At 41.6% G+C, this 26,855-nt stretch overlaps 1 protein-coding gene across 1 annotated transcript; it reads right to left on the bottom strand.

Moving 5' to 3' along the window:
- Positions 1-324: 324 nt before the first annotated feature.
- Positions 325-10,939, bottom strand: LOC308696816 (phospholipase A and acyltransferase 4-like; the record flags this gene model as incomplete). Its single annotated transcript, XM_081375716.1, has 4 exons — positions 325-562; positions 771-1,030; positions 8,878-8,976; positions 10,879-10,939. 4 exons carry the CDS (start codon positions 10,937-10,939, stop codon positions 455-457), a joined length of 528 nt encoding a protein of 175 aa, XP_081231842.1. The 3' UTR covers positions 325-454.
- Between the last annotated feature and the right edge of the window lie 15,916 nt (positions 10,940-26,855).

Genomic DNA, 26,855 nt, shown 5'->3' with positions numbered 1-26,855 from the left:
TAGCCTACACTTAATCACACATTTAGGGGGGCTAGGCAGAAGTTTAGGGGGGCTGAAGCACCCCTAAAAAGGGCCTAGTGACGCCTATGGTTAACATACTCAGAGTTTTCACTTAACCTTCTTTCTGAAACAGGCCCCAGGAACAGACTGAAACACAGGGCTTAAACACACAGAGAACAGATCAGGGAAACGAGACACAGCTGGGACAAATGAACTCAATGACTAATTAACAAGAAAAACTACAAAGGACTACAAAACATGGCACAAAATAGGAAATAACAAAAGTGTACACAAGACAAGGGAAACACAAGACAGGAACCATGACAGCCTGTAAGGTCTTTATTCAAATTAAACAAAATTCACCATACATTTGCTGACTTAAAATAATCCAAGGCCTCCACAATTGTTCTTTTATTTCTTCATTTCCCATTTCCGTGTTTATTTTTTTCTCCTTCTAATTGTTTTTTAAAATTGATTTTGCTATAGCAATGATTCCAAAGATAACCGCGGCTGCAATAAGAGTAGCGACAGACACAACTGCTGCATTTTCCACAGCTTCCACCTAGAAGAATAAACAGAAAGTATTTATTTTCTAAATCACTGTGTAAAACTTGTTGCTTTTGTGACCTTAATCCTAATTTTAAATTAATTTAAACAATTTGCCATAATATAGTCTGTAATCCTGTGATTTGCACATTTGAGACATTAATGAGTATCCTACAACATGATTCTGTATGTGAGGTCATGTCGATCTACTGTATCTACTGTACCTGCTTGGATTGTGGCTTTCCGTATCTCAACAGCGTAGCAAAGTGCTCACAGTTGTGTGTAAGCACATTGTACGGAAGTATCTCTCCCACACGGCTCTGTGCGTCTCTCAGAATCTCATCAATGGGACGAGGCTCATATTGATCATCCAGATGATTGTTGATACGCCATTTATTGTTGCCAGCCACATCCTCAAGTCTCTCTCTCTTCACGGTGGCCTTGTCTTGTCCTACTATCTTCTCACTGCTGGACCCAGCGTCGGCTACAGAGAAAGAAATGGAAAATTAAAGGCAATCATGACTCATGAGATTTGAATGGAATAAATGTTTCAGACTCAGTAAAAGTTGAGCTCAGTTGAGCATGTGCACGGTCACTGGTGTTCAATAAGCCAGCTTGGGCATTTCCTGTTAGCTGTCACTCTGGACTCGCTGTAAATCCACACACAACCATCAATGGTTGATCTTTTAATGTTGTATTTATATTGTAATGCAGTTAGCACACGTACGTTATTTGCCAATAAACCAGATTTATTGATTGCAATAAAAACTAAGCAAATGGGAACGCTCGAATAAGAAACTCGTCTGTAATTGGATAAGCACATGCAATGCTTTTCCAGGACTTCACATGTTATTTTTAATGCGATGATAAAAACTTTATTTCCTCGTCCATCTGAGATCGTAAAACCGAACGTTTCAAGATGTAGGAAGTACAACATTTAATAGAAACACTTTTATTTACAAATAAAAGACAGTAATTCCCACTCTGACCAGCAGAAGAGGAGCATTTATTGGCTCAAATCTTTTCACTCAGTTTCGCTTTTGAATAAATATTAAACATTATAAAATCACTATGTTTAAAAATAAATTTTGTCAAGGTGATAAATGACAAATGACGTACTCACAAAGTCTCATGAAAAACAGTAACTTACTTGCGACTGAATGACACAGAAAGCACTGCTCTCTCGCTTTATAATCACTGAAGCTGTCAGTCAGCGAAAGCTCATGATATCTAGAAATATATTTCATATTTAAGTGACTATATTCTGATTATAAACTAAGTATTACAGTAGTGATGCTGTTAAAGCTACCGACACACCAATGGCACGTGGCATTTCAGTTCCTATATAAATATCCTATCGAATATAATTGCCCTAAATCATGAATAGTCAGCTAAATGGCATCTTACACCGTATGCAACAAGCTTTTCTCGCTGTCTCTTGCAAAATACAAGAAAACACAGCCAATCTTTGGGGGAACAGTCCAGCTAAACGAAGCGAACGAAACACAAACGCTCCAAGTGTGGAAATGCCCTGAATGTGCACTCTTTTATTTCCATATACATTTATTTGTGCACTGTGTTAAAGGGATACTCCACTTTTTTTGGAAATAGGCTCATTTTACAACTCCCCCAGAGTTAAACAGTTGAGTTTGACCGTTTTCGAATCCATACAGCCGATCTCCGGGTCTGGCAGTATCACTTTTAGCATAGCTTAGCATAGATCATTGAATCGGACAAGACCATTAGCATCTGTCTCAAAAAAATGACCAAAGAGGTTCGATATTTTTCCTATTTAAAACTTGACTCTTCTGTAGTTACATCGTGTACTACGACCGACGAAAAATGTAAAGTTGTGATTTTCTAGGCTGATATGGCTAGGAACTATACTCTCATTCCTGCGTAATAATCAAGAAACTTTGCTGCCGTACCATGAGTCCAGCAGGCGTAATGATATGATGCAGTGCCTGCCGCCTGATAATAGGCTACCGAGCTGGGGACTATTATCAGGCGCTTTACGATATGACATCTTGTCCGGAGACACTGGCTCAGCGGCGGCCATCTTGTCCGGAGACACTAGCTCGGCAGCGGCCATCTTGTCCGGTGCGGTCCCCTGGCAATTGGGACCGCACCGGATAGTTCAGCCCAAAACGAAAAATGTCCTTAAGAGCCACATCATTAAATTTTACCTAGTAGCAGAGTCCACAAAATTTCTCCACATATGTTTCCAGGGAAAGATTTCCCTGGTGTAGATTTAGGAGAGTAACTGCTGGGTTCATTGTTGGTGGTCAAGTATTCTGTAAAGTGTAAATGAGAACCCAAGTGCAGTTTATTATAACTAAAACAAAACATGAAACAAAAACATGACGTGGCATGAAAACAAAAACAAAAACATGAACTAAGCACAACAGCAGACTACAGGAAACAATACTTGACAAAGACACATCTTCTTCTAATGGAGTTTTATGGCGGTTTGCAAACCAACTTTCGGTGCATTACCGCCACCAACTGGACTGGAGTGTGAAGCACTAATAATCGTTTAGAAATTAACAACTTAAACAATATAGTGGAAGAAAAAAAAAAGAAAAAAACAATTACTTTAAATTGTCCAGTATACTCCTATTGCTTTAATATATTTCATAATTTAATTTATCTTGTTCTGCATGCATTTTCAATAGGCTTTCCATATTAAATGATACAACCCCCAGTTTTCTTACTTCCTTCATAAATTCTAACCTTTCTTTTACATATTTTATACATTTTATTAACACATGTTCAATTGTTACTGCCTGATCACAATAATTACACGACGCCGCGTCAGGAAGTCTCGCGTGATATCAGGTCTCGCGATGTAAACAATTGCTTTACGGCCAAAAGAAATCTGCTCAAATACTGTCATTATTGCGCTCCCTCACGCTGTCCGAACCCGAATGAAGAAGACGTTTTAAAGAATGTCCCATCTGCTTTGATGTCGTTGATCTATAGCCTCTGGTGTCTGAGAATCACCAACGAGTTTTTACAACAGTGTTGTCAAATATCTATTCCGAAGCTGTGGGGGGAGCTCTAGAGAGAAACCTGCGAGCAAAAAGCGAGAATACAGCGAAGAAATCCCAAAGCTACTGAGCCCCGCTTTAACCTCTTTTTTATTCAGAGTCACTTGAATATTTTTCTTGTTATGTTTTACCGCTTGCTTAGCTAGTTTATCAACCACTTCATTGGCCTCCACACCCACATGAGCAGGAACCCACAAGAACACTATTAAGCTTACACTACTTATTCTTAACAAACTTGCAAGAATATCATATACAGTATAATGTCTTGCCTTGATACTTTATTTCCACTTACGAGGCTTGTGATTGCTGCATAAGAATCAGAACATATTACTACTAATCTTGGTTTTACATCCTCTACCCACTGGAGAGCTGCCATCATGGCAACTATTTCTGCTGCAAACACAGATATATGATCAGTTGTTCTTTTCTTAATACTTGTTTGAAACTTAGGAATATATACAGCAGCTGCTGTTCTTCCAGAAATAGGATCCTTAGAACCATCAGTATATATATATATATATATATATATGCAACCATGATGAATAAATCTGATCTAAATACTGCTGTGCAATTATGTTCTTTGGGGTATCTCTCATTTGAATTTGTAAGTCAATTATTGACATTGGAAATATCCACGGTGGTATACTGGATAATATCACAGTAGGGCTAACATCACATTCTGCAATACCAGCTTCTTGTGCTTCTCTATGAACAATCCATCCCAAGCTTTTAATGTTTTTGTTCCCATGTTCCCAGCATTCTTCCAGTACTCCCTTCACTGGATAACTCTCTTTATGACCTTTAATATTTACCCAATAATTCAGTCTTATTTTTTTTCTACAAAGTTTTAAAGGAGCTTCACCAACTTCTACCTGTAGAGCTGCTATGGGAGATGTTCTGAACGCACCACAGCATATTCTTAAATATTCTTAAATATTCTTAAATTTATTCTTAAATTCAATCTTTTTGAGTATGGACTCGGTTGCAAATCCGTAAATTATACTTCCATAATCCAAACTTGCTCTTATTAATATATTATATATTCTTTTCAATGATAATCTGCAAGCTCCCCATTCAACCCCGATAAACATCTTAAAATATGAACTCCTATTTTACATTTCTTGATCAGTTTTTTTTAGCATGTATAGCAAATGTCAGCCTATATTCCATCCATAAACCAAGATATTTGACTACTGAAACTTGCTCCAGTTCCTGCTTATATAACTTTAACTTAACCTCTGGAACTTTTTTCCTTTTTGTAAAACATATAACTTGAGTTTTAGCCACAGACAATCTAAAGCTCCAATTATTTGCCCATACCTCCACTTCATCTACTGCTTTTTGTATACTTTGTGATACACATCAAATATTACGTCCTCTTTTCCATACTGCCCCGTCATCTGCAAATAATGCTCTTCCTACATCTCCTTTTAAATTACAAAAAATATCATTTATCATAATATAAAAAAAAAACGGGCTGCATACACTTTCTTGCGGAGTTATATTTTCTATCTTGTATGTCTCTGAATATTCTACTCCAACCCTCCAACTTGAATTGTTCTTTCAAGAAGAAAATCCATAATCCAATTGTATAACTTTCCTCCAATTCCCATACATTTAATTTTTATTAAAAGTCCCTCTTTCCAAAGCATACCATAAGCTTTCTCGATATCGAATAACACCCCTACCAATACCTCTTTATTTCCTTGAGCTTTCCTGATTTCGGCTTCTAGACTTAAAACAGCGTCCATAGAATTCCGACCTGCCCTAAATCCACTCTGATATGGTGATACAAGTCCTTTAAATTCCAATATATAGTTTAATCTGCGTATAATCATTTTTTCCATCAATTTACATAAATTAGAAGTTAATGCAATTGGCCTATAATTAATTGGATTAGATTTGTCCTTTCCAGGTTTGCCTATTGGTATTATAATTCCATGCTTCCATGAAGAAGGAAGCTTTCCTGCATTCCAAATCTTGTTGAAAAGTTTTAAAATAATTTCCAATGATCTATCTGATAAATGTTGAATCATTGCATAACATATATCATCTCTTCCAGGAGATGTATGTTTAACTCCCCCTAGAGCCATCTTTAATTCATATATATTAAAATCTGCATCTAAAGTGTCTCCAGTAGGATTCCTTTTCATCATCACATCTGGATGCTGACTCTTATTCTGATTTCTATTCTTTTTAATATCCTCTGATACGTTATCATCACTATGAACTTTAACAAATACTTTAGCCAGCATTTCAGCCTTTTCTTTATCTGCCACAGCCATTTTTCCTACATCATTTTTTAAAACTGGTATAGCTTGATTTCTATATATTCCCCCCCATTTTTTTTATTGATCCCCATACTTCACTTATGTCAATATCTTCTCCTATTAAATTACACCAATCTCTCCAGTACTTCTTTTTAGCTGTTCGTATACTATTCTTCTGACTTCAGCTTGTGCTTTCTTATAATTTATAAAATCTTCAAATAAATTAGTTTTTATTTTATTTTCCTAAATGCTTTATTCCTATTTTGAACAGCTTTACTACATTTTTCTGTCCACCAAGGAACTGCTTTCCTCTTTTTACATGGTCCCTTTTTCCCTATAACTTTATCTGTTACCTCATACAATACTTTACATATTTTCTCATTACATTATTCTATGTCCTCCATCATATTTAGATCTAATGATGTTATTTCTACCTCACTTAGATATTTATAAGCTTCCCAATTTGCTTTTTTAAATCTCCATCTTGGTGCTAAAATCACATTATGCTCCAATACACTCATCCCTACCTTACATAAAATTATATAGTGATCACTACCCATATTATTTTCTTCCCAAACATCCCATGTACATTTACTTGCTATCTCTTCAGAAACCAATGTTAAATCAAATGCTGACCCGACTCCACGTACCAAATCTATTCTTGTGTTTCTACCATCATTTAAACATACTAAACCATTACTGTCTATAATTTCTTCTACTACATCCCCATTATAATCATCATTACTACTTCCCCATAAAGTGCTATGTGCATTAAAATCTCCACACCTAATTATTTTATGATTTCCTGACCCACCCAATAACCTTTTCTAATTCTTTACTTAGTCTACTACAAGGATTATAATAATTTATTATTCTGATAGTTTGATTCTCTGCATATACTTCAATAACCACCAATTCATATTCTTCAGTCTCATTAATGACTGTGTACTCTATATCATGCTTAATAAAAGTGACCACCCCACCTCCATTTCCTGCCCCTCTGTCTCTCCTTACTATATTATATCCTTGCAGAACAACATTTAGTTGTGGTTTTAACCATGTTTCTTGTATGCAAATTATATTTGGTTTCTTATCCTGTTGATCTATATACTTCTTGAATTCTGGTCCATTTGCAATAATACTTCTGGCATTCCATTGCAAGACCGTTAAAACCATTATTAGTATGTATATCCACATGATGTTTGAGTACTTGTTTTAGTCTTAAGCAAGTTATTTTTTTTTTTTTTTTGATAATTGATGTCAGATATTACAACTGTAATACATCCTTTAAAATTCTCCTTTTGTGGCCCATAAAAGAAAGAAGGGTATAAGGCATTAGAAAAACACAAGGGTTAGAAAATTATGACTTTTTAATTTTAGGGTGAACTTTCTCCTTATTACTATCCCTACTAATTTTAGTGAATTGGTTCATTATATAGTTCATGTACAAGTAATATATGCTGTTTTCAATTTATTGTAAATGTATGGGCAATTCAATACTGTTACCCTAGTAAGATCCTTATTACATATGATTAGAGTAAAACTAATCGTAAATTTTTTTATTATTAATTAATTAATTAATTAATTTAGTTTAATTGGGTCAGGAAGTTCATGTTCAGCAATAGAACAACTGTTAGTTATTTCAGTATCATTTCAGAATGTCTTCATTCAGCCCTTCACACGTGCTCTGATCTTCCTCTTTCACATGTACATTCTGCTTACGTTTTAGCTCTAAATATGATATAATCATGTTTAGATGGACCACAGTATAGATGCTGTAGAACGAGGCAGTGACTTCATGCACTTGTTGCACTGATGTTTCCTGTTCTCTTTAACCGCAGCGCAAAGCTTCACTTCTGCTTCAGAATACACTGAACACACACACACAAAAAAAAAACCTTTATGACAAATGGAAACTCTGAGAGCATGCTTAAAATCTGGAATTCAACATTGTATAAAAATTCATGATTGTGTGCCATTTCTCATACTTCCATACTGGTAATATCACATGCATTGGAAAGAAAAGTTATTAAATGAAATGGCAATGGCAAATGTGAGCCTTTTCACTCTCAGATGTTTGGACTCGACTGTATTCCCAGCTAATATAAATATGTTTTAAGAACATGTTGTTAACGTTCCCTTTAAGTTATGAAAATGTAATTTCTGAATGTTCTATAGTTTCAAATGTTTTAAAAAAATTATTTTCTTATTTATGCAAACATTAAGGAAACATTCTATTTAAATATTATGGAATACTTTTGATTTTTCTCTGAACATTCTGAAACAAGTAACATTTAAAAAATGACAAACTTACAACTACAATGTTTCAGAAAGTTTTATAAACGTTGTATAAATGTTTTTGTGAATATAATTACAGCAGTGTCACCATTGTGTTCAGTTATATTCAGTTCATAAACTTTTAGTTTATTTTCATTCCTCACATGTGTTTCCTTGTCTGTGTTTCCCACCACTGATCAGTCATGGACACTTCATTCATCACAGCTGCTCATCCTTCAGTTAATCGCCACTGTGTGTTTAAGGCCCTGCCTGTGTTCTGTCTAGTGTCCGGTAATGTTTGTGCATTGCACGCTGTCTCGCCTGTATTTCTGAGTTATTTATTTAAAAAACTTGTTACCTTTCAATCATCTTCTTCTTCTTTGGATCTAATCGTGACAACCAGATAACGTTCTATTAATGTTAGCCTACCGGATGAACGTTTGTTCATAACTTGCCAGAACATTCTGAGACGTACTCTGTTCGCTGGGAGTCTGTATTTTGTCAGCTGTTGCATTAATATTCAACTAAATCTATGAAATGCATCACATGAGGAGATGAAGCACAAACATTTACACAATCAACTAAAGCTGTTTAAATGATTAGTACACATCATCTGATCAGGATCTGAAAGTTTCAGGCTGTTTCTCAGAATCTGTCAGACTCTCATTAGTGATGGAATAACTGTACTTTCATACACTCGACAAACACAGATAGAGATGATGTGCAGCTATTACCTGCAGACGACGGCTTCAGGGTGGATCTGTGTCTGGTCACTTTCAGAGGTTCTGCTGCGACTCTGTTCAAATGTGAGAGGAAGTGACACACACAGAGGCCTACACAACAGTGGAAACAGGAAAACGCACGGTCTATGCCTTTATAAGGTAAAACCCTTGACATCTGCATGCAGAAACAAACATGATCAACATCTGACAGCATCATCACTATTCTGAGATTTAACCATGCTGAGGTTTGATCTTGTGAAATGGTCAAATCAAGAATGGCAACACAAATTTGGATGTACAAGTGTCATCATTTAAGAAACATCCTCTGGAAGAAGCGTAATCCATATTTGACAAAAAATAATATATGCATGATTCTCAGTCCTGAGTGTCTCTGTCAGGGTTAGTCCGTGACAAACTCAGACTTGACAGAGCTTCACGAGTCACGACTTCACAGAGACGATGCTCTTGTATGTACTTTATTAGACAGGTGAGCAAATGTACATAAAGCTAATCAATGTTAAATAGTTCAAAATGATGAAATGTTAGAATATGATGCGTATGTTATTTAATGTTGATATAGCTCACTGCTAGTCAAGGGCGTAGGTTTGGCCTCAGCTTTGGTGGGGACATCCCCCTCCCCCTCCCCCTGGAATTCTTTTGTTGTAAGATACCAGTGCTTTAATGGCGATTTCAGACTGTTGGCAATACAGAATATCACAATACAGAAGTGAATCTACTTCATCTCATTATATTGTATCCTGACCCCAATACACCATCCTGTATACTGTCCCTAAAGAGGTAGTATAACTGTATAATCTCAAAAATGCACTCTCAAAAAATAAAAATAAAAACCTGAGACTGTGTCATGCTGAACAACCAAACGTTTTATTAACATAAATTATTAAATAATGAACAAATGAATAAAATACACCCGTATCATAGTATGCATTCAACACAAAAAATCCATTATTATTATCTATTATTAGTATTATTATTATTATTATTATTATTCATGATTACAGTATTCCATTAATACTAAAATTGTATCTACTATTCTATATCAAATTCTATTGATATATTCTATTCTTAAATATTAAATTCTTAGGCTACACTCACTCACAAATGCATTACATAGGCTACATTACATAAATAGAATGTAGAAACGAAAAATGTGCGCACACACAAACGCGCGCGCACACACACACACACACACACACACACACCACCCGCTCGCTGCCAGTGCAAGCACAAAAGTAGTCCCGGCCCGCGCGTGTAGCCTGTCAGATACACCGCCGCCAATCAAATTACGGCGTTTCTTGTACTGTCGTTGTTTTGGCCGTTGGAATCGATCCAAATAGCAGCGCAAAGATCCAAATAGCAGTTCAAAGGAGCTTGCTAAATATTGGTGGGGACAAATTTGTCATCTCAAAATATTGATTGGGACTGATTGACTACGCCCATGCTGCTAGTCTCATGGGTGTGTTTTTACCGATGACGAGGTTCAGGGATTATTAAACCCATATGTGGAGGACTGGAAAGTCCTTCGTCACCAGACTAATTTTCCTGATCTTCACAGTACTTTAGACCGAGATGGAAATGCTGACAGCAACAGTCTGGGGGAAAGTTCTGGGCAATATCGGTGGAAACACAGTCGCTCTTATAGGATCTTGATGAAGGAAATGCAGCGTTTAGAGGCTTTTATAAGATTAAGACCTATAAACTAGCAATGAGAGCAAGTCTTTGTGTTTATTTTCTAGTAGCATACATAAATCTTTTTTTCATATACTTTTTATCTATTTATTACTATTTTATTTTCATTTATTTATTTTTTATTTGGTTCATCTAAGGTCTGACAGAAAGTAACAATAACGTTAATATAGTAATATAGTATAGCTAAATAATATAGATACATATACACATAAATAACACACAACCATACATTAATTCAAATGTTTTGGCTTTTGTTTTATCGCGAACGAAATCTTTTCCATCTTGAGAGCACAAAGGTCAAACATCCACTGGCGATAAGAAGGGCTAAAGCCAGCTGGAACGTTCTCAGATCTTCAGCTAACATTCCCCTACAAGTTTGTAATCTTTTCAAGAAAACATTTAAATGTAATGTTCAAAGAATGTTTTAAGGATGTTTTCTCATTTCAAATAGTGTTCCTATAAGGTTAAATGTAAACTAAGATATAACATTTGAACTCTAACATTTTGAGGATGTTTTGGGAATGTTATTGAGATAACAGATTATACAATGTTCCATGTTCCATAAAAAAACAAACTTGGGATTGAATGACTCTCTCGCTTTATAATCACTGAATCTGTTCGTGATTCCCCACACTTCTGAAAACTCACATTTTGTTCAATGAATGTACGAGCATTTAATTGACAGTGTGTTGATGCTTTTTTCCCCACAAAAGTGAGAAAACTGATGGTAGATGGTAGAGCTTTGCTGAGGAGGAAGACTGAGTGTCTTTTTTATGTTGTCTTATGTTTAAATAACTCGATTAATGCTAGGCCTGAATATTTAAGTGATTCTGTCATGCTATTTTTGAACCCCCGGTGTTTCCTGATGATGTTTTTTTCTGCTGGCCCTGTTTTTGAACCTTCTGTTCTCCTAGTTATCTCAGTTTTTGTCCATTTCAGAACTTTCTGTGTTCTCTGACTCAACGCCAATAGTAGTTTAGAGGAAACTCAATCCAACCACTTTGACATTGATGAAATATCCACAGAAGCCCAACCACCTCCAAGACGAAGCTCCAGATTACTGCAAAATCTGCATCTATCAATGATTGGCCTCTTGAGAAAAATCTTCCTGCACTATATAAATGAATATTCATATTCTGCCACATGCCAGTCTTTCCCGAGACGCAGCGCCATCTCTAAGATCCCTCCATCGGCCTCCTCCTGAATGGTCTTATAAAGGAAAGTTCAGCCCTTAATGATAAACGTTCACCTTTCACACTTCCTATAGTCCATCTCATGTTTTCTCAGCTGCGCACAGGTTTCTTTTAGCCTGGTAATACCAGACTCTGCTACTTCGCTTTGCTTCGTAGACAGAGTCTGGAATGGCATAATAGAGAAGTGTTTTCTTTCTCGCGGGGGGGCGCTTGTCTGAAGTTTAAAATCATTGGTTACCCGTAAGCCAATCACATAACGTTTGGTTATGGCGTGTGTTATGCGCACGCTCAGCCGCATCTAACTTCCACTGTAAACACATGTATGATGCGAAAACTAAACCATCGAGCGAAATACCGGAGTGAACATGGCTGTGAACGACTTTTGCAGATTATGTGAAGTAAATCTACGCATCCACGGTACAATCAGCGTCTACGTCACGGCTCTCAGCCCGCCCTCTGTTCGTTGATTGGCCGGCTGTTTTCAAGCCGGAGGCAAACAGAAAGCTATTACGCTGTATCAGACTGAGTACAGAAGCGAAATGAAATTGAGCGGAAGTAAGAAGTCTGACGTAGTCAGGCTAGGTTTCTTTAGCCCATTTACTAATGTGCTCCTGGAAGCAGTATTTCTTTCAGCTTTTTATGGGTTTCTGAGATGTGGGGAATTTACTGCACGTTCAAATATATTTGAATCCATCCCAAGACCTTGTAGCGTGGCCACATAAGGGGAAGTATATTTATAGCACATCGACCTATAAGAGTGATTGGTTGATCATGTTGTTTTATATGCTTTCTCCGGTGTCTGTATTTTCTCCCTAACCTGTATGTGTTGTTGGGCTGGATCTCCCGTCTCGCAAGATGAGTTCCGAGCGAGACGGGTTGTCACGTGATTACGCGTCACCCAAACAGGAACTGAGCGGGGGTTTTTAAATATATAGGACCGGCATACCGGCGATCGGGAGCGCGCTCATTCATTCACGATACGGACACGATCGTAGTGGATTACCTGTCTTTTTTTTGCCTGGTTGTTTTTGGAGCTTGGACTGCCGATCCTTTGTGGAGTAACCTTTCATTGGAGTGTGGATTACTCATCCGGGGGACTTTAAACTGCTGGAGACATACAGATTCTGCTCACGGAGTCACCATCCTTGCCGGTGAGGCTGATCTGACTTGTAAATAGTACACGCTGGACTGAGAGACTTCCACGCACACGCACACACACACACACACACACACACACACACACTAACCTTGTACTATTGGTTTACTGGGTTCATACTGTTGTCTTATAAATACACTTTGTTTTTTTTTGCTATTCTATTTGTCTTATTTTGTGTTTATTACTCCTCCATTTATTTTGATTAATTCCAACTGGACAACTGTTCTCCTTTTATAGTGTAAACTCCTCTTAGTTGCTTAGTGGAGTGTTACATATTGGTGGCTCGTACGGGGACGTTCTTTTTGGAAGTTTTTTTTGTAAAAGTCTGTAATTATGGAGGAGGAGACAAATGTAAATGCTGAAAATGTTACACCGGCTGCTTTGGACACTGATAACCCTGACCATAATGTGCATGAAGAAAAAAAATGTGGAGTGACACCCAATGCTGATTTTACTGCAGGCCCATTTGTCACTAGACGCAATCCAACTGGTGAAATAACGTCTATGCTTAGCTCATTGTATATTTCTGATGATGATGAGGATGATGATGATGAGAATGATGATAGTTGTGTAGTGAATGGAAATGTGGTACAAACGATGCAAACAGAGATTGATAAACTCAAAGTGGATTTATTGGCTCTTAGTTCAAAAGTTACATCAGTTGAACAGGAATATAAGCACTCGGCTGACAGTTCACTTAATAGGGAAACTAGTTTCCGGGAGGCAGTGGACAATGGCTTAGCAGAGTTGGAGGATTATTTCCGTCGCTCCCTGGAAAAGTTGGAGAGAGCTGTGGCTGATTGTTTCCTGAGAAGAGATGAAAGATGGGAAAATAAGTTGAAAAAATTACGTTTCACCAGTACCCCTTCTCTCTCTAGATTGCCGCCATATACACCAACTACCTCCATTTCATCCATTCACGATCATAGGACTCCAATACCAGTAACTAGAGTTAAATTCCCTCCAACTAAGACTGTCAATGCTACGTATGATGTCTCTCATGTATCTTCTCCTCTTACTGAAGTGCTTACCCCCCCGGTTGTTCCAAGTTCTTCGTCCTTCTGTGGGCGGCCCCCGATTCGGTTGGAGTTTCCCACCTTTGGTGACTCCTGTGAGACGTCGGATGTGCTCAACTTCATCGAACAGTGCGAAAACTTTCTGGATATCAGGCCACTTCCAAGTGTGGAGCTTGTGGGCACCCTGAGCACGGTTCTGAGAGGACCAGCTCTGAGCTGGTGGAAGGCAGAGAAGAGCAAGGTAACGGATTGGCAATCTTTCAAAGAGGCATTTATGTGTGCGTTTCTTCCAGAGGATTACCTCACGGAAGTGGAAGATAAGCTGAGGTCTCTGGTTCAGCAGCCACGTCAACGTCTGAGAGATTTTGCTTATGATTACCGAGCACTTTGCCTCAAGTGGAAGCCTGATATCACGGAGGAAGAGATGGTGAGCCGCATCCTTAATAACATCAACCCCAGAGTCGCGGGCTGTCTAAGAGGGACGGTGAGGACGGTGGAACAGCTGGTGAAGGTGGGCTCTATGGTAGAGAAGGATTGTATGGGGGCGAAAGATTACTGGCAGAAAGTGGACAGTCTGAATGGTAAAGAAAAGGCCAATAAAAAACCACCTGAACGTCATTTTCCCAAAAACTTGGCAGGACTCTCTGTTGCTCAACCCCATTCACTAAATTCTCTTCTCCTGGTGCCTGTAATAGTAAAAGGTAAGGAGGTGAAGGCAGTGGTGGATACAGGGAGTACGTACACACTGATGCAGGAAAACCTTTGGAGACAGCTAGGAGGTGAGACAGCATCTGACACTCCAGGTTGAGGCTGAGGGCGCTTCATCATGGCGGATGGAAAGGTACACCAAGCTATGAACCAGAAAACCATCTGCTATAAATGGCATGATAAGGTATGCAGAGTGGAGACGTATATAATGAAGGATGATCACCTGGCGTTTTCCATTATAGCTGGCTTGGATTTCCTGAGGGCAGCTGAAGCCATTGTGGATGTCGGCCAAAGTAGATATGGTCTGAAAATGGGCAAAGGATATATATATTATCCCTTCTTATCTTCCCTGATTAATACGGATCTGTCTACAATCCTGGTGGGTGAAAGAAGATCCCATACGGCCACTGTGAGTCTTTACTATGCCTTACCTCCCACCTGGGAAACACAACTCGCTACCCTGGACACTGAGGTTGCTCCGGGCTGGGACTCCGACAATCAGCAAGAGTTGCTGAAGCTGATGGATACCTGGCCTCGCACCACATCTAATGTCCTGGGCAAAACATCAGTAGAACATCACAAAATCATCCTATCGGATGAAATGCCGATTAAATCTAGAGCATATAGGGTCTCACCTTTCAAGAAGAAGATCATTGATGACCAGGTTGACCAAATGCTAAAAGACCACATCATTGAACCATCCTGCTCTCCATGGTCATCACCAGTAGTCCTGGTCCCCAAACCTGATGGATCCTACAGGTTCTGTGTGGACTATAGGAGGCTCAACAGCAAGACCATACCTGATGCTTATCCAATGCCTCTTATTCATGACATCCTGGAATCACTGGACGGCGCCACTTGGTTCAGCACATTGGATCTGCAGTCAGGATATTGGCAGGTGGATATGGAGGAAAGGAGCAAAGAAAAGACAGCCTTCATCACCAACCAGGGACTATTCCAATTCCGAGCCATGCCTTATGGGCTCAGGAATGCCGCTGCCACATTCCAGAGGCTTATGGAGAAGGTTCTGGCAGAATTGAGAGGAAAATTCTGTTTCGTATACATAGATGACATTATCATCTATTCACGATCCTTAGAGGAACACACCAAACACTTGAACTCCATAATGCAACGACTGGAACAGGCATCTCTTACCCTTAACATGAAGAAGTGTCACTTCTTTAAAAGACAGTTAAAGTTCCTGGGGCACATTGTCTCTGTGAAAGGAGTGGAGGTTGATAGGGAAAAAACTCTTGCTGTTGCCCAATATCCTCTTCCCAAAGACCTCAAAGCTCTCCAACGCTTTCTGGGATTAGCAGGGTGGTACCACAAATTCATTCCCCATTTTGCTGACATCACTGCCCCTTTGAATCACCTAAAGAAGAAGGGAGTAAAATGGGACTGGACTTCTGAGTGTCAAACAAGTTTTAATACCATCAAACAAGTGCTACAAGACCCTCCGGTATTAATGCAGCCTGACCTCAACCAAAGTCCTTTTAGGCAAGTCGTGCCACTCGGCCGCCATCTTGGCAACGCCTCCGGGCAGCTATTTCGGACTAACAAGACCAGGCTCCTATCTAAATGAATGGGCAGAGAGTCAGAACTGCACTTTCACTGGTCACCGGGACATAAAAACTGCATGTATAGAAACAGCAGTAAAATATGATAAAAATCGCTGAAAAAGTTTGATGACTTTGCCCCAAAATAAGTTTTAAAACGCCTTTTTCCCCACAGGTTATACTTTTACTACGCATGCGCAAGGATTCACGTTCACGACACCAACTTCATTCACGTCTCTATCCGGAATGCCGGTGTTGTGCCAAGCACTTAAACAATTATATGTATTTAAATGTCTGAAGCCTAAAATAAACATTATGTGGTTAAAAACACTGAACAGTTGTGATATAGCCTATGACAAGCGCTGAGTGCGTCCGTCTTTGGCTCAGCGCCAGCCACAGCGCGCAAGCACAGGTTGAATATGGCAGTTATGTCACGTCACTGTACATTCGCTCCTTAGTGGTCAGCTGCTGACTGTTAAAAGCAGATGATTGGCTTTCCAGCGGGAGGGGCGGGACATGTGCATACAACCGCCATCTTTGCCGTTACGGGTTTTCCTTATATAGTTGTATTGAGGATTGAGGAAGTGGCATGTCTCATATAAATTGTCTCTGCCTCAACCAATCTTTTCAGGTGCATACGGATGCCAGTGATGTAGGTTTAGGAGCCATTCTCACCCAACAAACGCCTGAAGGGGAAAGAGTAATAGCTTATGCTTCTAGGACCTTAAGAGGAGCAGAATTAAATTACTCTACCTCTGAAAAAGAGTGTTTGGCGGTGGTCTGGGCAGTGGAAAAATGGAGGCATTACCTTGAAGGGAGTCAGTTTGACATTTACAGCGATCATGCTGCTTTAACATGGGCTTTCAATAGTCCCAAAACTTCCTCACGACTAACCCGATGGACTCTTAGGTTGCAGCAATTCAACTTCCAAGTACACCATAGGAAAGGATGTCTCAACCTAGGTCCAGATGCCTTGTCTAGAGTCAGTGAACCTGAGGAGAGAGAAGAGGCTCATTGTATGACCATGACAACGACGAGGTGCTCATCAGACATACCACACACACTAGCAGAAATTTCACTAGCACAAAGTACTGACAGCACTGTTGCTCACCTCAAGTCAGACCCCAAAGTCAGAAAGGTACAAGACCAACAGATTACCTTCGAGGTCCAACAGGGGGTGTTGTATCGTCGGGTACCGGTAAAGAACAACGGAGAGAAATTCCAATTGGTTGTTCCTCAGGTATTAATTCCGGGCTTTCTACACTACTTTCATGACAACCCACTAGGAGGACATCTGGGTCGACTAAAATCGCTATTGAGACTCTTGGAGGTGGCTTGGTGGCCGACTGTCCGCAAAGACGTCTGGCAGTACGTCAAGGAATGCAATATCTGTCAAAAGTATAAACATGACAACACTAAACCCAGTGGATTTTTACAGCATACCCAAGTGACAGAACCAGGGCATACATTGGGCCTGGATTTGATGGGACCCTTCCCCAGCAGTAAGAAACAGCACACATACCTCCTAGTGATTGTAGATTACTACACCAAATGGGTAGAGATGTTCCCCCTTAGGGATAGCAAGACACAGAAGATTGTTAAAATTCTAAGGGAAGAAGTTTTTACTCGTTGGGGGGTTCCCAAATACCTGATATCAGACAGGGGAGCACAATTCACCTCCCACATACTGGCTGAGTTATGCAAGACCTGGGGAAGTATCCAAAAGCTCACCACCAGTTATCACCCTCAGACAAACCTGACAGAGAGGATAAACCGGACATTAAAAACTATGATTGCATCCTATGTGGGACAATACCATCAAGCCTGGGACCAGTGGTTACCTGAATTAAGATTTGCTATTAATACTGCACACCAAGAAACCACCGGTAGAACACCGGCAGAGTTGATGCTTGGCAGACAGCTTCTCGGACCGCTAGAGAGGTTAATCCTCAAACCCCCCACACCAGACCAAACCTCGTACAATCTACTGGAACGACAAAACATCATTGCAGAGGAAGTAAAGCAAAGAGTGGGTGTGCAGCAAGCCAGACAAGCTAGATATTACAATTCCCGGCGGAAAGATGCGCAGTTTCAGCCGGGCGATCTAGTCTGGATAAAAACTCATCCTCTCTCTTCTGCATCTAATAAATTCTCTGCTAAGCTAGCGCCCAAGTGGGAGGGACCAGCTGAAATAATGAAAAAAATGGGGCCAATAAATTACACAGTTCGTTGGGGTGACCCACCTAAAACAGACATTGTAAATGTGGTTAACCTGAAGCGCTGGTTCGGACGATCTCCTCCTATGCCGATGGCTGGGGGGGGGGATCTATGTAGCGTGGCCACATAAGGGGAAGTATATTTATAGCACATCGACCTATAAGAGTGATTGGTTGATCATGTTGTTTTATATGCTTTCTCCGGTGTCTGTATTTTCTCCCTAACCTGTATGTGTTGTTGGGCTGGATCTCCCGTCTCGCGAGATGAGTTCCGAGCGAGACGGGTTGTCACGTGATTACGCGTCACCCAAACAGGAACTGAGCGGGGGTTTTTAAATATATAGGACCGGCATACCGGCGATCGGGAGCGCGCTCATTCATTCACGATACGGACACGATCGTAGTGGATTACCTGTCTTTTTTTTGCCTGGTTGTTTTTGGAGCTTGGACTGCCGATCCTTTGTGGAGTAACCTTTCATTGGAGTGTGGATTACTCATCCGGGGGACTTTAAACTGCTGGAGACATACAGATTCTGCTCACGGAGTCACCATCCTTGCCGGTGAGGCTGATCTGACTTGTAAATAGTACACGCTGGACTGAGAGACTTCCACGCACACGCACACACACACACACACACACCCACACACACACACACACTAACCTTGTACTATTGGTTTACTGGGTTCATACTGTTGTCTTATAAATACACTTTGTTTTTTTTTGCTATTCTATTTGTCTTATTTTGTGTTTATTACTCCTCCATTTATTTTGATTAATTCCAACTGGACAACTGTTCTCCTTTTATAGTGTAAACTCCTCTTAGTTGCTTAGTGGAGTGTTACAACCTCTGATGATAGATGATATCTCACTGAAAGCTAACTATTTTTCACCTTAAACATTCAAAGGCAGACAAAGAAAATAAAGGTGTGTTTGTAACCATATCTCGTACTAATTCTGAATTTTGTCCCCTCTCTTCCATGGTCCGGTACCTGAACTAGCGCACTCATTCAAGATAACATCATGACAAGATGCTGGTTCATCAACTACGTCTCCTTTGAACGATCATCACGTCTCCTTTAACACTGTGGTCTCGATCTATCCTCCACACAGCGCACTCCTTTCTCACCGGAGCCGCAGCTTATAGCATCTGTGATGGATTTTTTACTTAATCATAAACTAACATTAATTTTTCTTACAGGAATAATATCCATATGCTTTGGAATCTTAAATATTTCCCCTTTTTAGTCGAAAACTTATGACTTTGTGTGTGTGTGTTTAAAAATAATAAATATGGGAAATGAAACTAAACATTCTAAAACCTTGTGATTATGAAGTAATCAAGAAAATAAAGTTTGTTTTACCTAGAAACAGAAGGTCTTGCATATGAATAACCAATCAAATTGTAGGGAAATGATTTAATGCATCATGTCATTTTTGCCATATTATATAAAAACCTTTATTTATTTTGCTGGTGTGATTCTCTTTAGATGAATCTTCAAAGGCATTGTCTGAAGTCTGATGGTTATTGTTGCTGCGTAGCAAGTTGGTTAGGGGAACAAGTTAGGGATTAGAACACCGAGTAAGACGTCGACTGTAGGAGAGAAGAGAAGGGGAGACCCAGGTAATTAGGCTCCAGGTACACAGGGAAAAGTCTTCCACACATCCCTGCTCCTGTGACCAAAGAATGGGACACCCTCTCCCTTCCAGCGCTACCTTCGCCCAGGAACTAATGACATTTTGCAAGCACAGAAATCCATGAGTCACTATAACCTAAACCTCTGTTATGATCAGTACCTGATAATCATCACGTACCACCACTAGTTTGTTGGGGGCTCGTTAATAAATTCTGAGTATATATACATATATATATTAATAGCTGTCTGAGATTCAAGACCTGGTTTCTGCAAATAGCTCTGGGTTTGTTGATGTAGGATCTTTATCAAGGCAAAGAGGTGAATGGTGAATTAGGAATGCGAAACTAAACGGCGTCTCTGTGAGGTTTATGAATATGTTGTGTACACTCTCAAGATCTGCTCAGAGGAAGGTGGAAATGTAATGAATGACCAGTGAAACCATATAAATGAAGCCACTCACAAAACGAACATCACACTAGCCAAAAGCAACATTACAGCGGGTAACTGCAAAAACCTTCCATCGCAGGAACTCTTCTCAGGAATAGGGAGTATGGCTAAATGCAGCGTTTAGAGGCTTTTATAAGATTAAGACATATAAACTAGCAATGACAGCAAGTCTTTGTGTTTATTTTCTAGTAGCATACATAAACATTGAGGTTTTCATATACTCTATTTATTACTATTTATTTATTTATTTATTTATTTTTTGGTTCATCTTAGGTCTGACAGAAAGTAACAAACAGAAAGCGTTCTCAGATCTTCGGCTAACATTCCCTACAAGTCTGGGTAATCTTTTAAAGAAAACATTTGAATGTTCAATTTTTCTATAAGGTTAAATGTAAACTAAGATATAACTTTTAACTGTAACATTTTGAGGATATTTTGGGAATGTTATTGACATAACAGATTATACAATGTTCCCTTTCGAAAGCTACAATCGATGCTGCGCTGCTCAGCGCATTGGGAACGTCTTTAGTCGTGACCAGCTGTGAATATTGTGTGTAACACGTCGATAGAATTGACCCGGAGGTAATATAGCCTCGGTCGATGACGTCATCGGCGCGCACCCGCAACACGAGGCTATAAATAGATGAGCCACAGGTGCATCGTCAGGTCTTTTGTCTTCAGACCATTCTGTGCATGTGTGCGTTGAAAACACTCTCTCTACTCTCATCTGTTCTCAGATCTTTGTTAGGAGTTAGTTTTTGTCAGGCAGTGTGCAGAAATTTCTCATTCTCAAATCTTTTTCTCTCACGTTACAACAAAGAGTTTAAAAAGTAAAAAAAGAAAGAGAAATGAGCCAACAAATCAGTAAGCGTTGTGTTCCTCCATGGTCCCGTCCCATGTCTGAGCTGGATACACACGATTACTGTTTTGTTTGTTTGGGGGAAGAGCACGCGGTTCTGGCGATAGAGAAAGGCGGGTGCGAGCATTGTGACCAGCTCACAGTTAAGATGCTTCGCTCCCGTCTGAACTATTTCCAGTCCGTACCCGCATTACCATCGTGGGGCTCTCGTATGGATCTGCATGACGAGCAAGAGACGGGTCCGTCCCTTTCGCTTGCTGCGTCACCAGATCCTAACATCCCTTCTCGTGATCTCGAAGCGCGCTCCGGTGCTTCTTTGGTTCACGAGGGGGATGAGATATCTCTTGGTTCTTCAGATCACGAGCAGCCAGCGTCTGAGCATTCCTCGCGTGAAAAGAAATCTGTCGAGGAATTGCTAGAGGTGGTTACTCGCGCGGTGGCCAGGTTACAGCTTGACTGGCCACGCGAACAAGAGACCCCCAAACGTAGTAAGCTAGAGGATAGGTTTCTGTCCGGTGGCAGGGGGGAGAGACCACAACATCAGTCTCTTCCCTTTTTCAAGGACCTCCATGATGAGCTGTCTAGGTCATGGAGTAAACCGTATACTTCTCGTGTCTTTGTGCCTTCGACGTCGACTTTTTCGACTATCGTGGGTGCGAAGTCGCGGGGGTATACAGAGATGCCTCGGGTTGAAGAGACGCTCGCGAGCTATCTCTCGCCCGAAGCCGCATCTTCCATAAAGAAGCCTACCCTCCCCAATAAACCGTGTCGCATAACATCTTCACTTGTGGGTAAAGCTTACCAAGCTGCAGGTCAGGCTGGTGCTGCGCTGCACACTATGGCAGTGTTACAGGCGTACCAGGCTGACCTATTGAAGGATTTGAGTGTAGGCAGTACCATTGACGAGGAAGCGTTCTCTGAGCTTCGTCGAGCCACAGACCTGTCTCTCCGTGCGACCAAGCAAACGGCCCGTGCCATCGGCCGTTCAATGAGTGCTTCAGTCAGCACGGAGAGGCACCTGTGGCTGAATCTGACAGGTATTAAAGAGAAAGATCGTTTGTTTCTGTTAGACTCCCCTGTTTCTCCCTCTGGTTTGTTTGGCGACTCTGTTAACACCGTAGTGACCAGATTTAAAGAGGTGAAGAAACACGAAGAAGCATTCGTTCAGTTCCTTCCTCGCCGCACTCATGGGGAGGGGCCGTCTGCCACCCAGCCCCGCCCCGGTCCTTCAAAAGCCAGGGAGGTAAAAAAGCAGAGTGTGGCGAGTCGTGCTCCCCCTCAGAGAGACTGGAGACAGACTCGCCAGACTCAGCAGCCTCCCAAGCCAGACCTCAGGACTATAATTAACAAGAAGCGTAAGTCCTGATGTTCTGGCGCCCAATCTAGTGGGGGTAGTCCCCCGCGGGATGGGGCGCGCTCAAGACCTATTCGTCCCTTCCCGCTACCCTCACAAAACCACTCCATCCCCGCCACCTCTCGTGCTTCGGGGGGCAGCGGTTTCCAGCGAAATATTAGATGTTCCGTCGTTTCCGGCCGTCATTCTGGACACGGAACATCTAATATCCCCTCAAAAGGAAGTATTAAAATTAATACCACTCTCGGAAAGTCTGGCAGCGTGGAAACTTCTGCCGGGCGTTTCTGCGTGGGTATTAAGCACAGTACAGTTAGGATACAGAATCCAATTTATTCGTCGTCCTCCGCGTTTCAACGGCGTGATTTTCACTACCGTGAAACCGGAGCAGATGCATGTACTGTCGCAAGAGCTGCAAACTCTTCTGAGCAAAGAGGCCATAGAACGTGTTCCTCTTCCAGAGAGGGAGTCAGGTTATTACAGCAGATACTTCCTAGTACCCAAAAAGGATGGGGGGTTGCGTCCAATCTTAGATCTTCGAGGCTTAAACCGCACAGTCAAAGCACTCAAGTTCAAGATGTTAACCGTCAAGACGGTCGTGTCGCAAATTCAACATCACGATTGGTTCGTCACGATCGATCTGAAGGACGCATATTTTCACATAGAAATATTGCCACAACACAGGAAATTCCTGAGGTTCGCTTTCGGGGGCGAAGCGTACCAATTTCGGGTTCTTCCGTTCGGTCTAGCACTGTCACCCCGCACATACACAAAATGCATGGATGCAGCACTGGCTCCATTACGACTCCAGGGCATTCGCATTTTGAATTACATAGACGATTGGTTAATACTAGCACAATCACGAGAGATGGCGCTCCAACACAGAGACATCGTGTTAGCTCATCTGGTTTCTCTAGGGCTGAAACTAAACACCAAGAAAAGTGTTCTTTCTCCTGCTCAGAGAACGATTTATCTCGGGATCGTTTGGGATTCGATTACGATGCGGGCACAAATGTCTCCCGCTCGAATCGAGACCATTCGGCAGACCATGACCAAAGTCAAGCTAGGCCAAGTGCATAATGTTCGTCAGTATCAAAGAATGTTAGGTCTCATGGCATCAGCCTCCACGGTGATTCCTCTGGGGCTGTTGCACATGAGACCGTTTCAGTTGTGGCTAAAAGCCAGAGGATTTCATCCAAGAGCCAATCCTCTAAGGCAAATAAAAGTGACGCGCCGCGCGCTTTTGTACACTATCTCCGTGGCTCAGACCCCGGTTCCTCGCCTTGGGTCCCACTCTAGGGGCGCCGTGTCGTCGCAGACTGCTAACGACGGACGCCTCCCTGACAGGCTGGGGTGCGGTCTTGGATGGCCGTCCAGCTCAAGGGGAATGGGAGGGCCATCAGCTCGATTGGCACATCAATTGCCTCGAGCTGATGGCTATATTTCTGGCTCTGAAATATTTTCTCCATCATTTGAGGGGCTGTCATGTCCTAGTGCGGGTGGACAACACAGCAGCAGTCTCGTATATAAATCACCAGGGAGGTCTGCGCTCACGCAATCTGAACAGAATAGCGAGGCAGATTTTTCTCTGGGCCCAGGGCAAGTTCCTGTCACTCAGGGCAGTATACATCCCAGGGCATTTGAATGTGGGAGCAGATCTATTGTCCAGACAGACACTACCGACGGGGGAGTGGAAACTCCACCCTGAAGTAGTGAAACAGATTTGGACCAAATTTTACGAAGCGGAGGTGGACCTCTTCGCCTCCCAGCAGACAGCGCAATGTCCCCTCTACTTCTCTCCGAGTCACCCGGCTCCTCTGGGTCTGGATGCGATGGCGCACACATGGCCCAAATTGCGCCTGTATGCGTTTCCTCCAGTCTCTCTGCTCCCGGGAGTTCTAGCCAGAGTTCGCCAACAAGGGTCTTGCCTCTTACTGATAGCGCCACATTGGCCGAACAGAGTGTGGTTCTCGGAGATAATAGCTCTCCTCGACGGCTCGCCGTGGGCGATTCCGGAGAGGAGGGACCTTCTGTCTCAGGCGGAGGGCACGATATTCCATCCCAGGCCCGACCTGTGGAATCTTCACGTTTGGCCCCTGATGGGAACCAATTAAGAGACACTGGGCTTTCGCCGGATGTTATTGAGACCATTCTGAGTGCTAGGGCTTCCTCTACTAGAAGTTATGCTATTAAATGGGGTGTTTTTGGAAGGTGGTGCGTTGAACACAATGTAGATCCAGTTAACTGCCAGATTGCTTCAGTGCTGGACTTCATGCAAGAGAAATTATCAACAGGCACATGTCCTGCCACTCTTAAGGTTTATGTGGCCGCTCTTTCGGCTTGCCACGCCTTAGTTGACGGGGCGCCACTTGGGAGACATCCTCTGCTCTCTCGCTTCCTTCGTGGGGCCAGGCGACTGAGGCCTCCAGTAAGAACCAAGATCCCTTCATGGGACTTAGCTATAGTTCTTGAGGGTCTGGTTGACACCCCCTTTGAACCTATAGAATCAGCGTCTGATAAACTTCTGACTCTAAAAATGTTTTTTCTGATGGCAATAACTTCCTTGAAGAGAATTGGGGATATGCAGGCTCTTTCTATCTCGCCATCCTGCTTAGACTTTGCCCCAGGTTTGGTGAAAGTGATTTTGCATCCACATCCTGATTACCTGCCTAAGGTTCCGTTTTCGGCTGTACATCCTGTCACTCTTGAGGCTTTCTGCTCCCCGCCGTTCTCAACGCCGGAGCAGGAGAGATCTCATAGGCTGCGTCCAGTCCGTGCTCTTCAGGCTTACGTCCACCGCACTAGCCAGTGGCGTAAGTCAGAGCAACTGTTCGTCTGTTATGGGGGCAGCAACAGAGGAGGAGCTGCTACCAAGCAGACTATGTCTCATTGGGTCAGGGATGCTATCGCTCTTGCTTATGAGGCGCGCGGTCAGGCTTCGCCTACAGGTCTTAGGGCTCACTCCACCAGGGGGGTCGCCTCCTCTAGTGCTTTGGCAAGGGGTGCTCCCCTACAACAGGTTTGTGATGCGGCAGGTTGGTCCTCTCCGCACACATTCATAATATTTTATAGTTTGGATGTTCATGCCACTCCGGGCTCTCATGTCCTTGAGTCAACATCACAAGCTAATGTCTGAGGCCTTCTTGCGTTCTTGTGAGCACACCTGCACAACCGTGGGGGTCCAGATATGTTCAAGCACGGCGGCGTGAGTATTCTCGTTCCCAATGCGCTGAGCAGCGCAGCATCGATTGTAGCTTTCGAAAGGGAACGTCTCCGGTTACTTAACTGTAACCTTGTTCCCTGAGAAAGCGGAACGAGATGCTGCGCTGCTTTGCCGTGCTGAAGATGTCCCAGGACTGCTCTTCAGACAAAATATCCTGACGATGCACCTGTGGCTCATCTATTTATAGCCTCGTGTTGCGGGTGCGCGCCGATGACGTCATTATACGCGCAGTATCTCGTTCCGCTTTCTCAGGGAACAAGGTTACAGTTAAGTAACCGGAGACGTTCCATAATTACAGAGGAGGAACGTTATCAAATCAACGTTCGTAAAATGTTATGAGGATATTATTGAGGCCTGAGATGATGGAGTGTTTTTTATAAAACATTCTTGTAATGTGATGTTGTTGAGGTAACAGGTTTCAAATGATCTTTTATAAATCATTGGCACAATAACAAAGGAGGAATTATTTTTGAGATTAATAAAATGTTATGTTTTAACAATGTTATGGCTAAGCATTTTTTTTTAAATGTTTAAGAGAACATTTTGGGAACAAAAATAAAACTTCCCAGCTAAAAACTGTATAAGAATGTTAGAGGATAATGTTTTAATAATGGTATAGCTAAACATTTATAGAAGGTCATCAGAAAATATTTTTAGAGAAAGTTATTTTAGGAGAACATTCTGGGAACCAAAATGAAACTACCCGCTGAGAACATAATTACTGTAGAACACTGCATGGTAATGTTCTCAGAACATCTATGATGCGACCTGGGAAAACCCGTCGGATGTTGCGCTTGTACGTTTTCAGTAAGGTCTAAAAATAAGATCGAATATCAGTTTTTTGCCAAAATTGGGTTTTCATTACATTATTATTCTATAACATCTTGTCTATCATCTCTGAATATATCTTGGCGAAA

Source organism: Scardinius erythrophthalmus (assembly GCF_964197995.2).
Source record: "Scardinius erythrophthalmus genome assembly, chromosome: 10".
Classification (NCBI taxonomy): domain Eukaryota; kingdom Metazoa; phylum Chordata; class Actinopteri; order Cypriniformes; family Leuciscidae; genus Scardinius; species Scardinius erythrophthalmus.
Note: the sequence above shows the minus strand (reverse complement) of the source record. Positions and strands in the feature narration are given on the sequence as shown.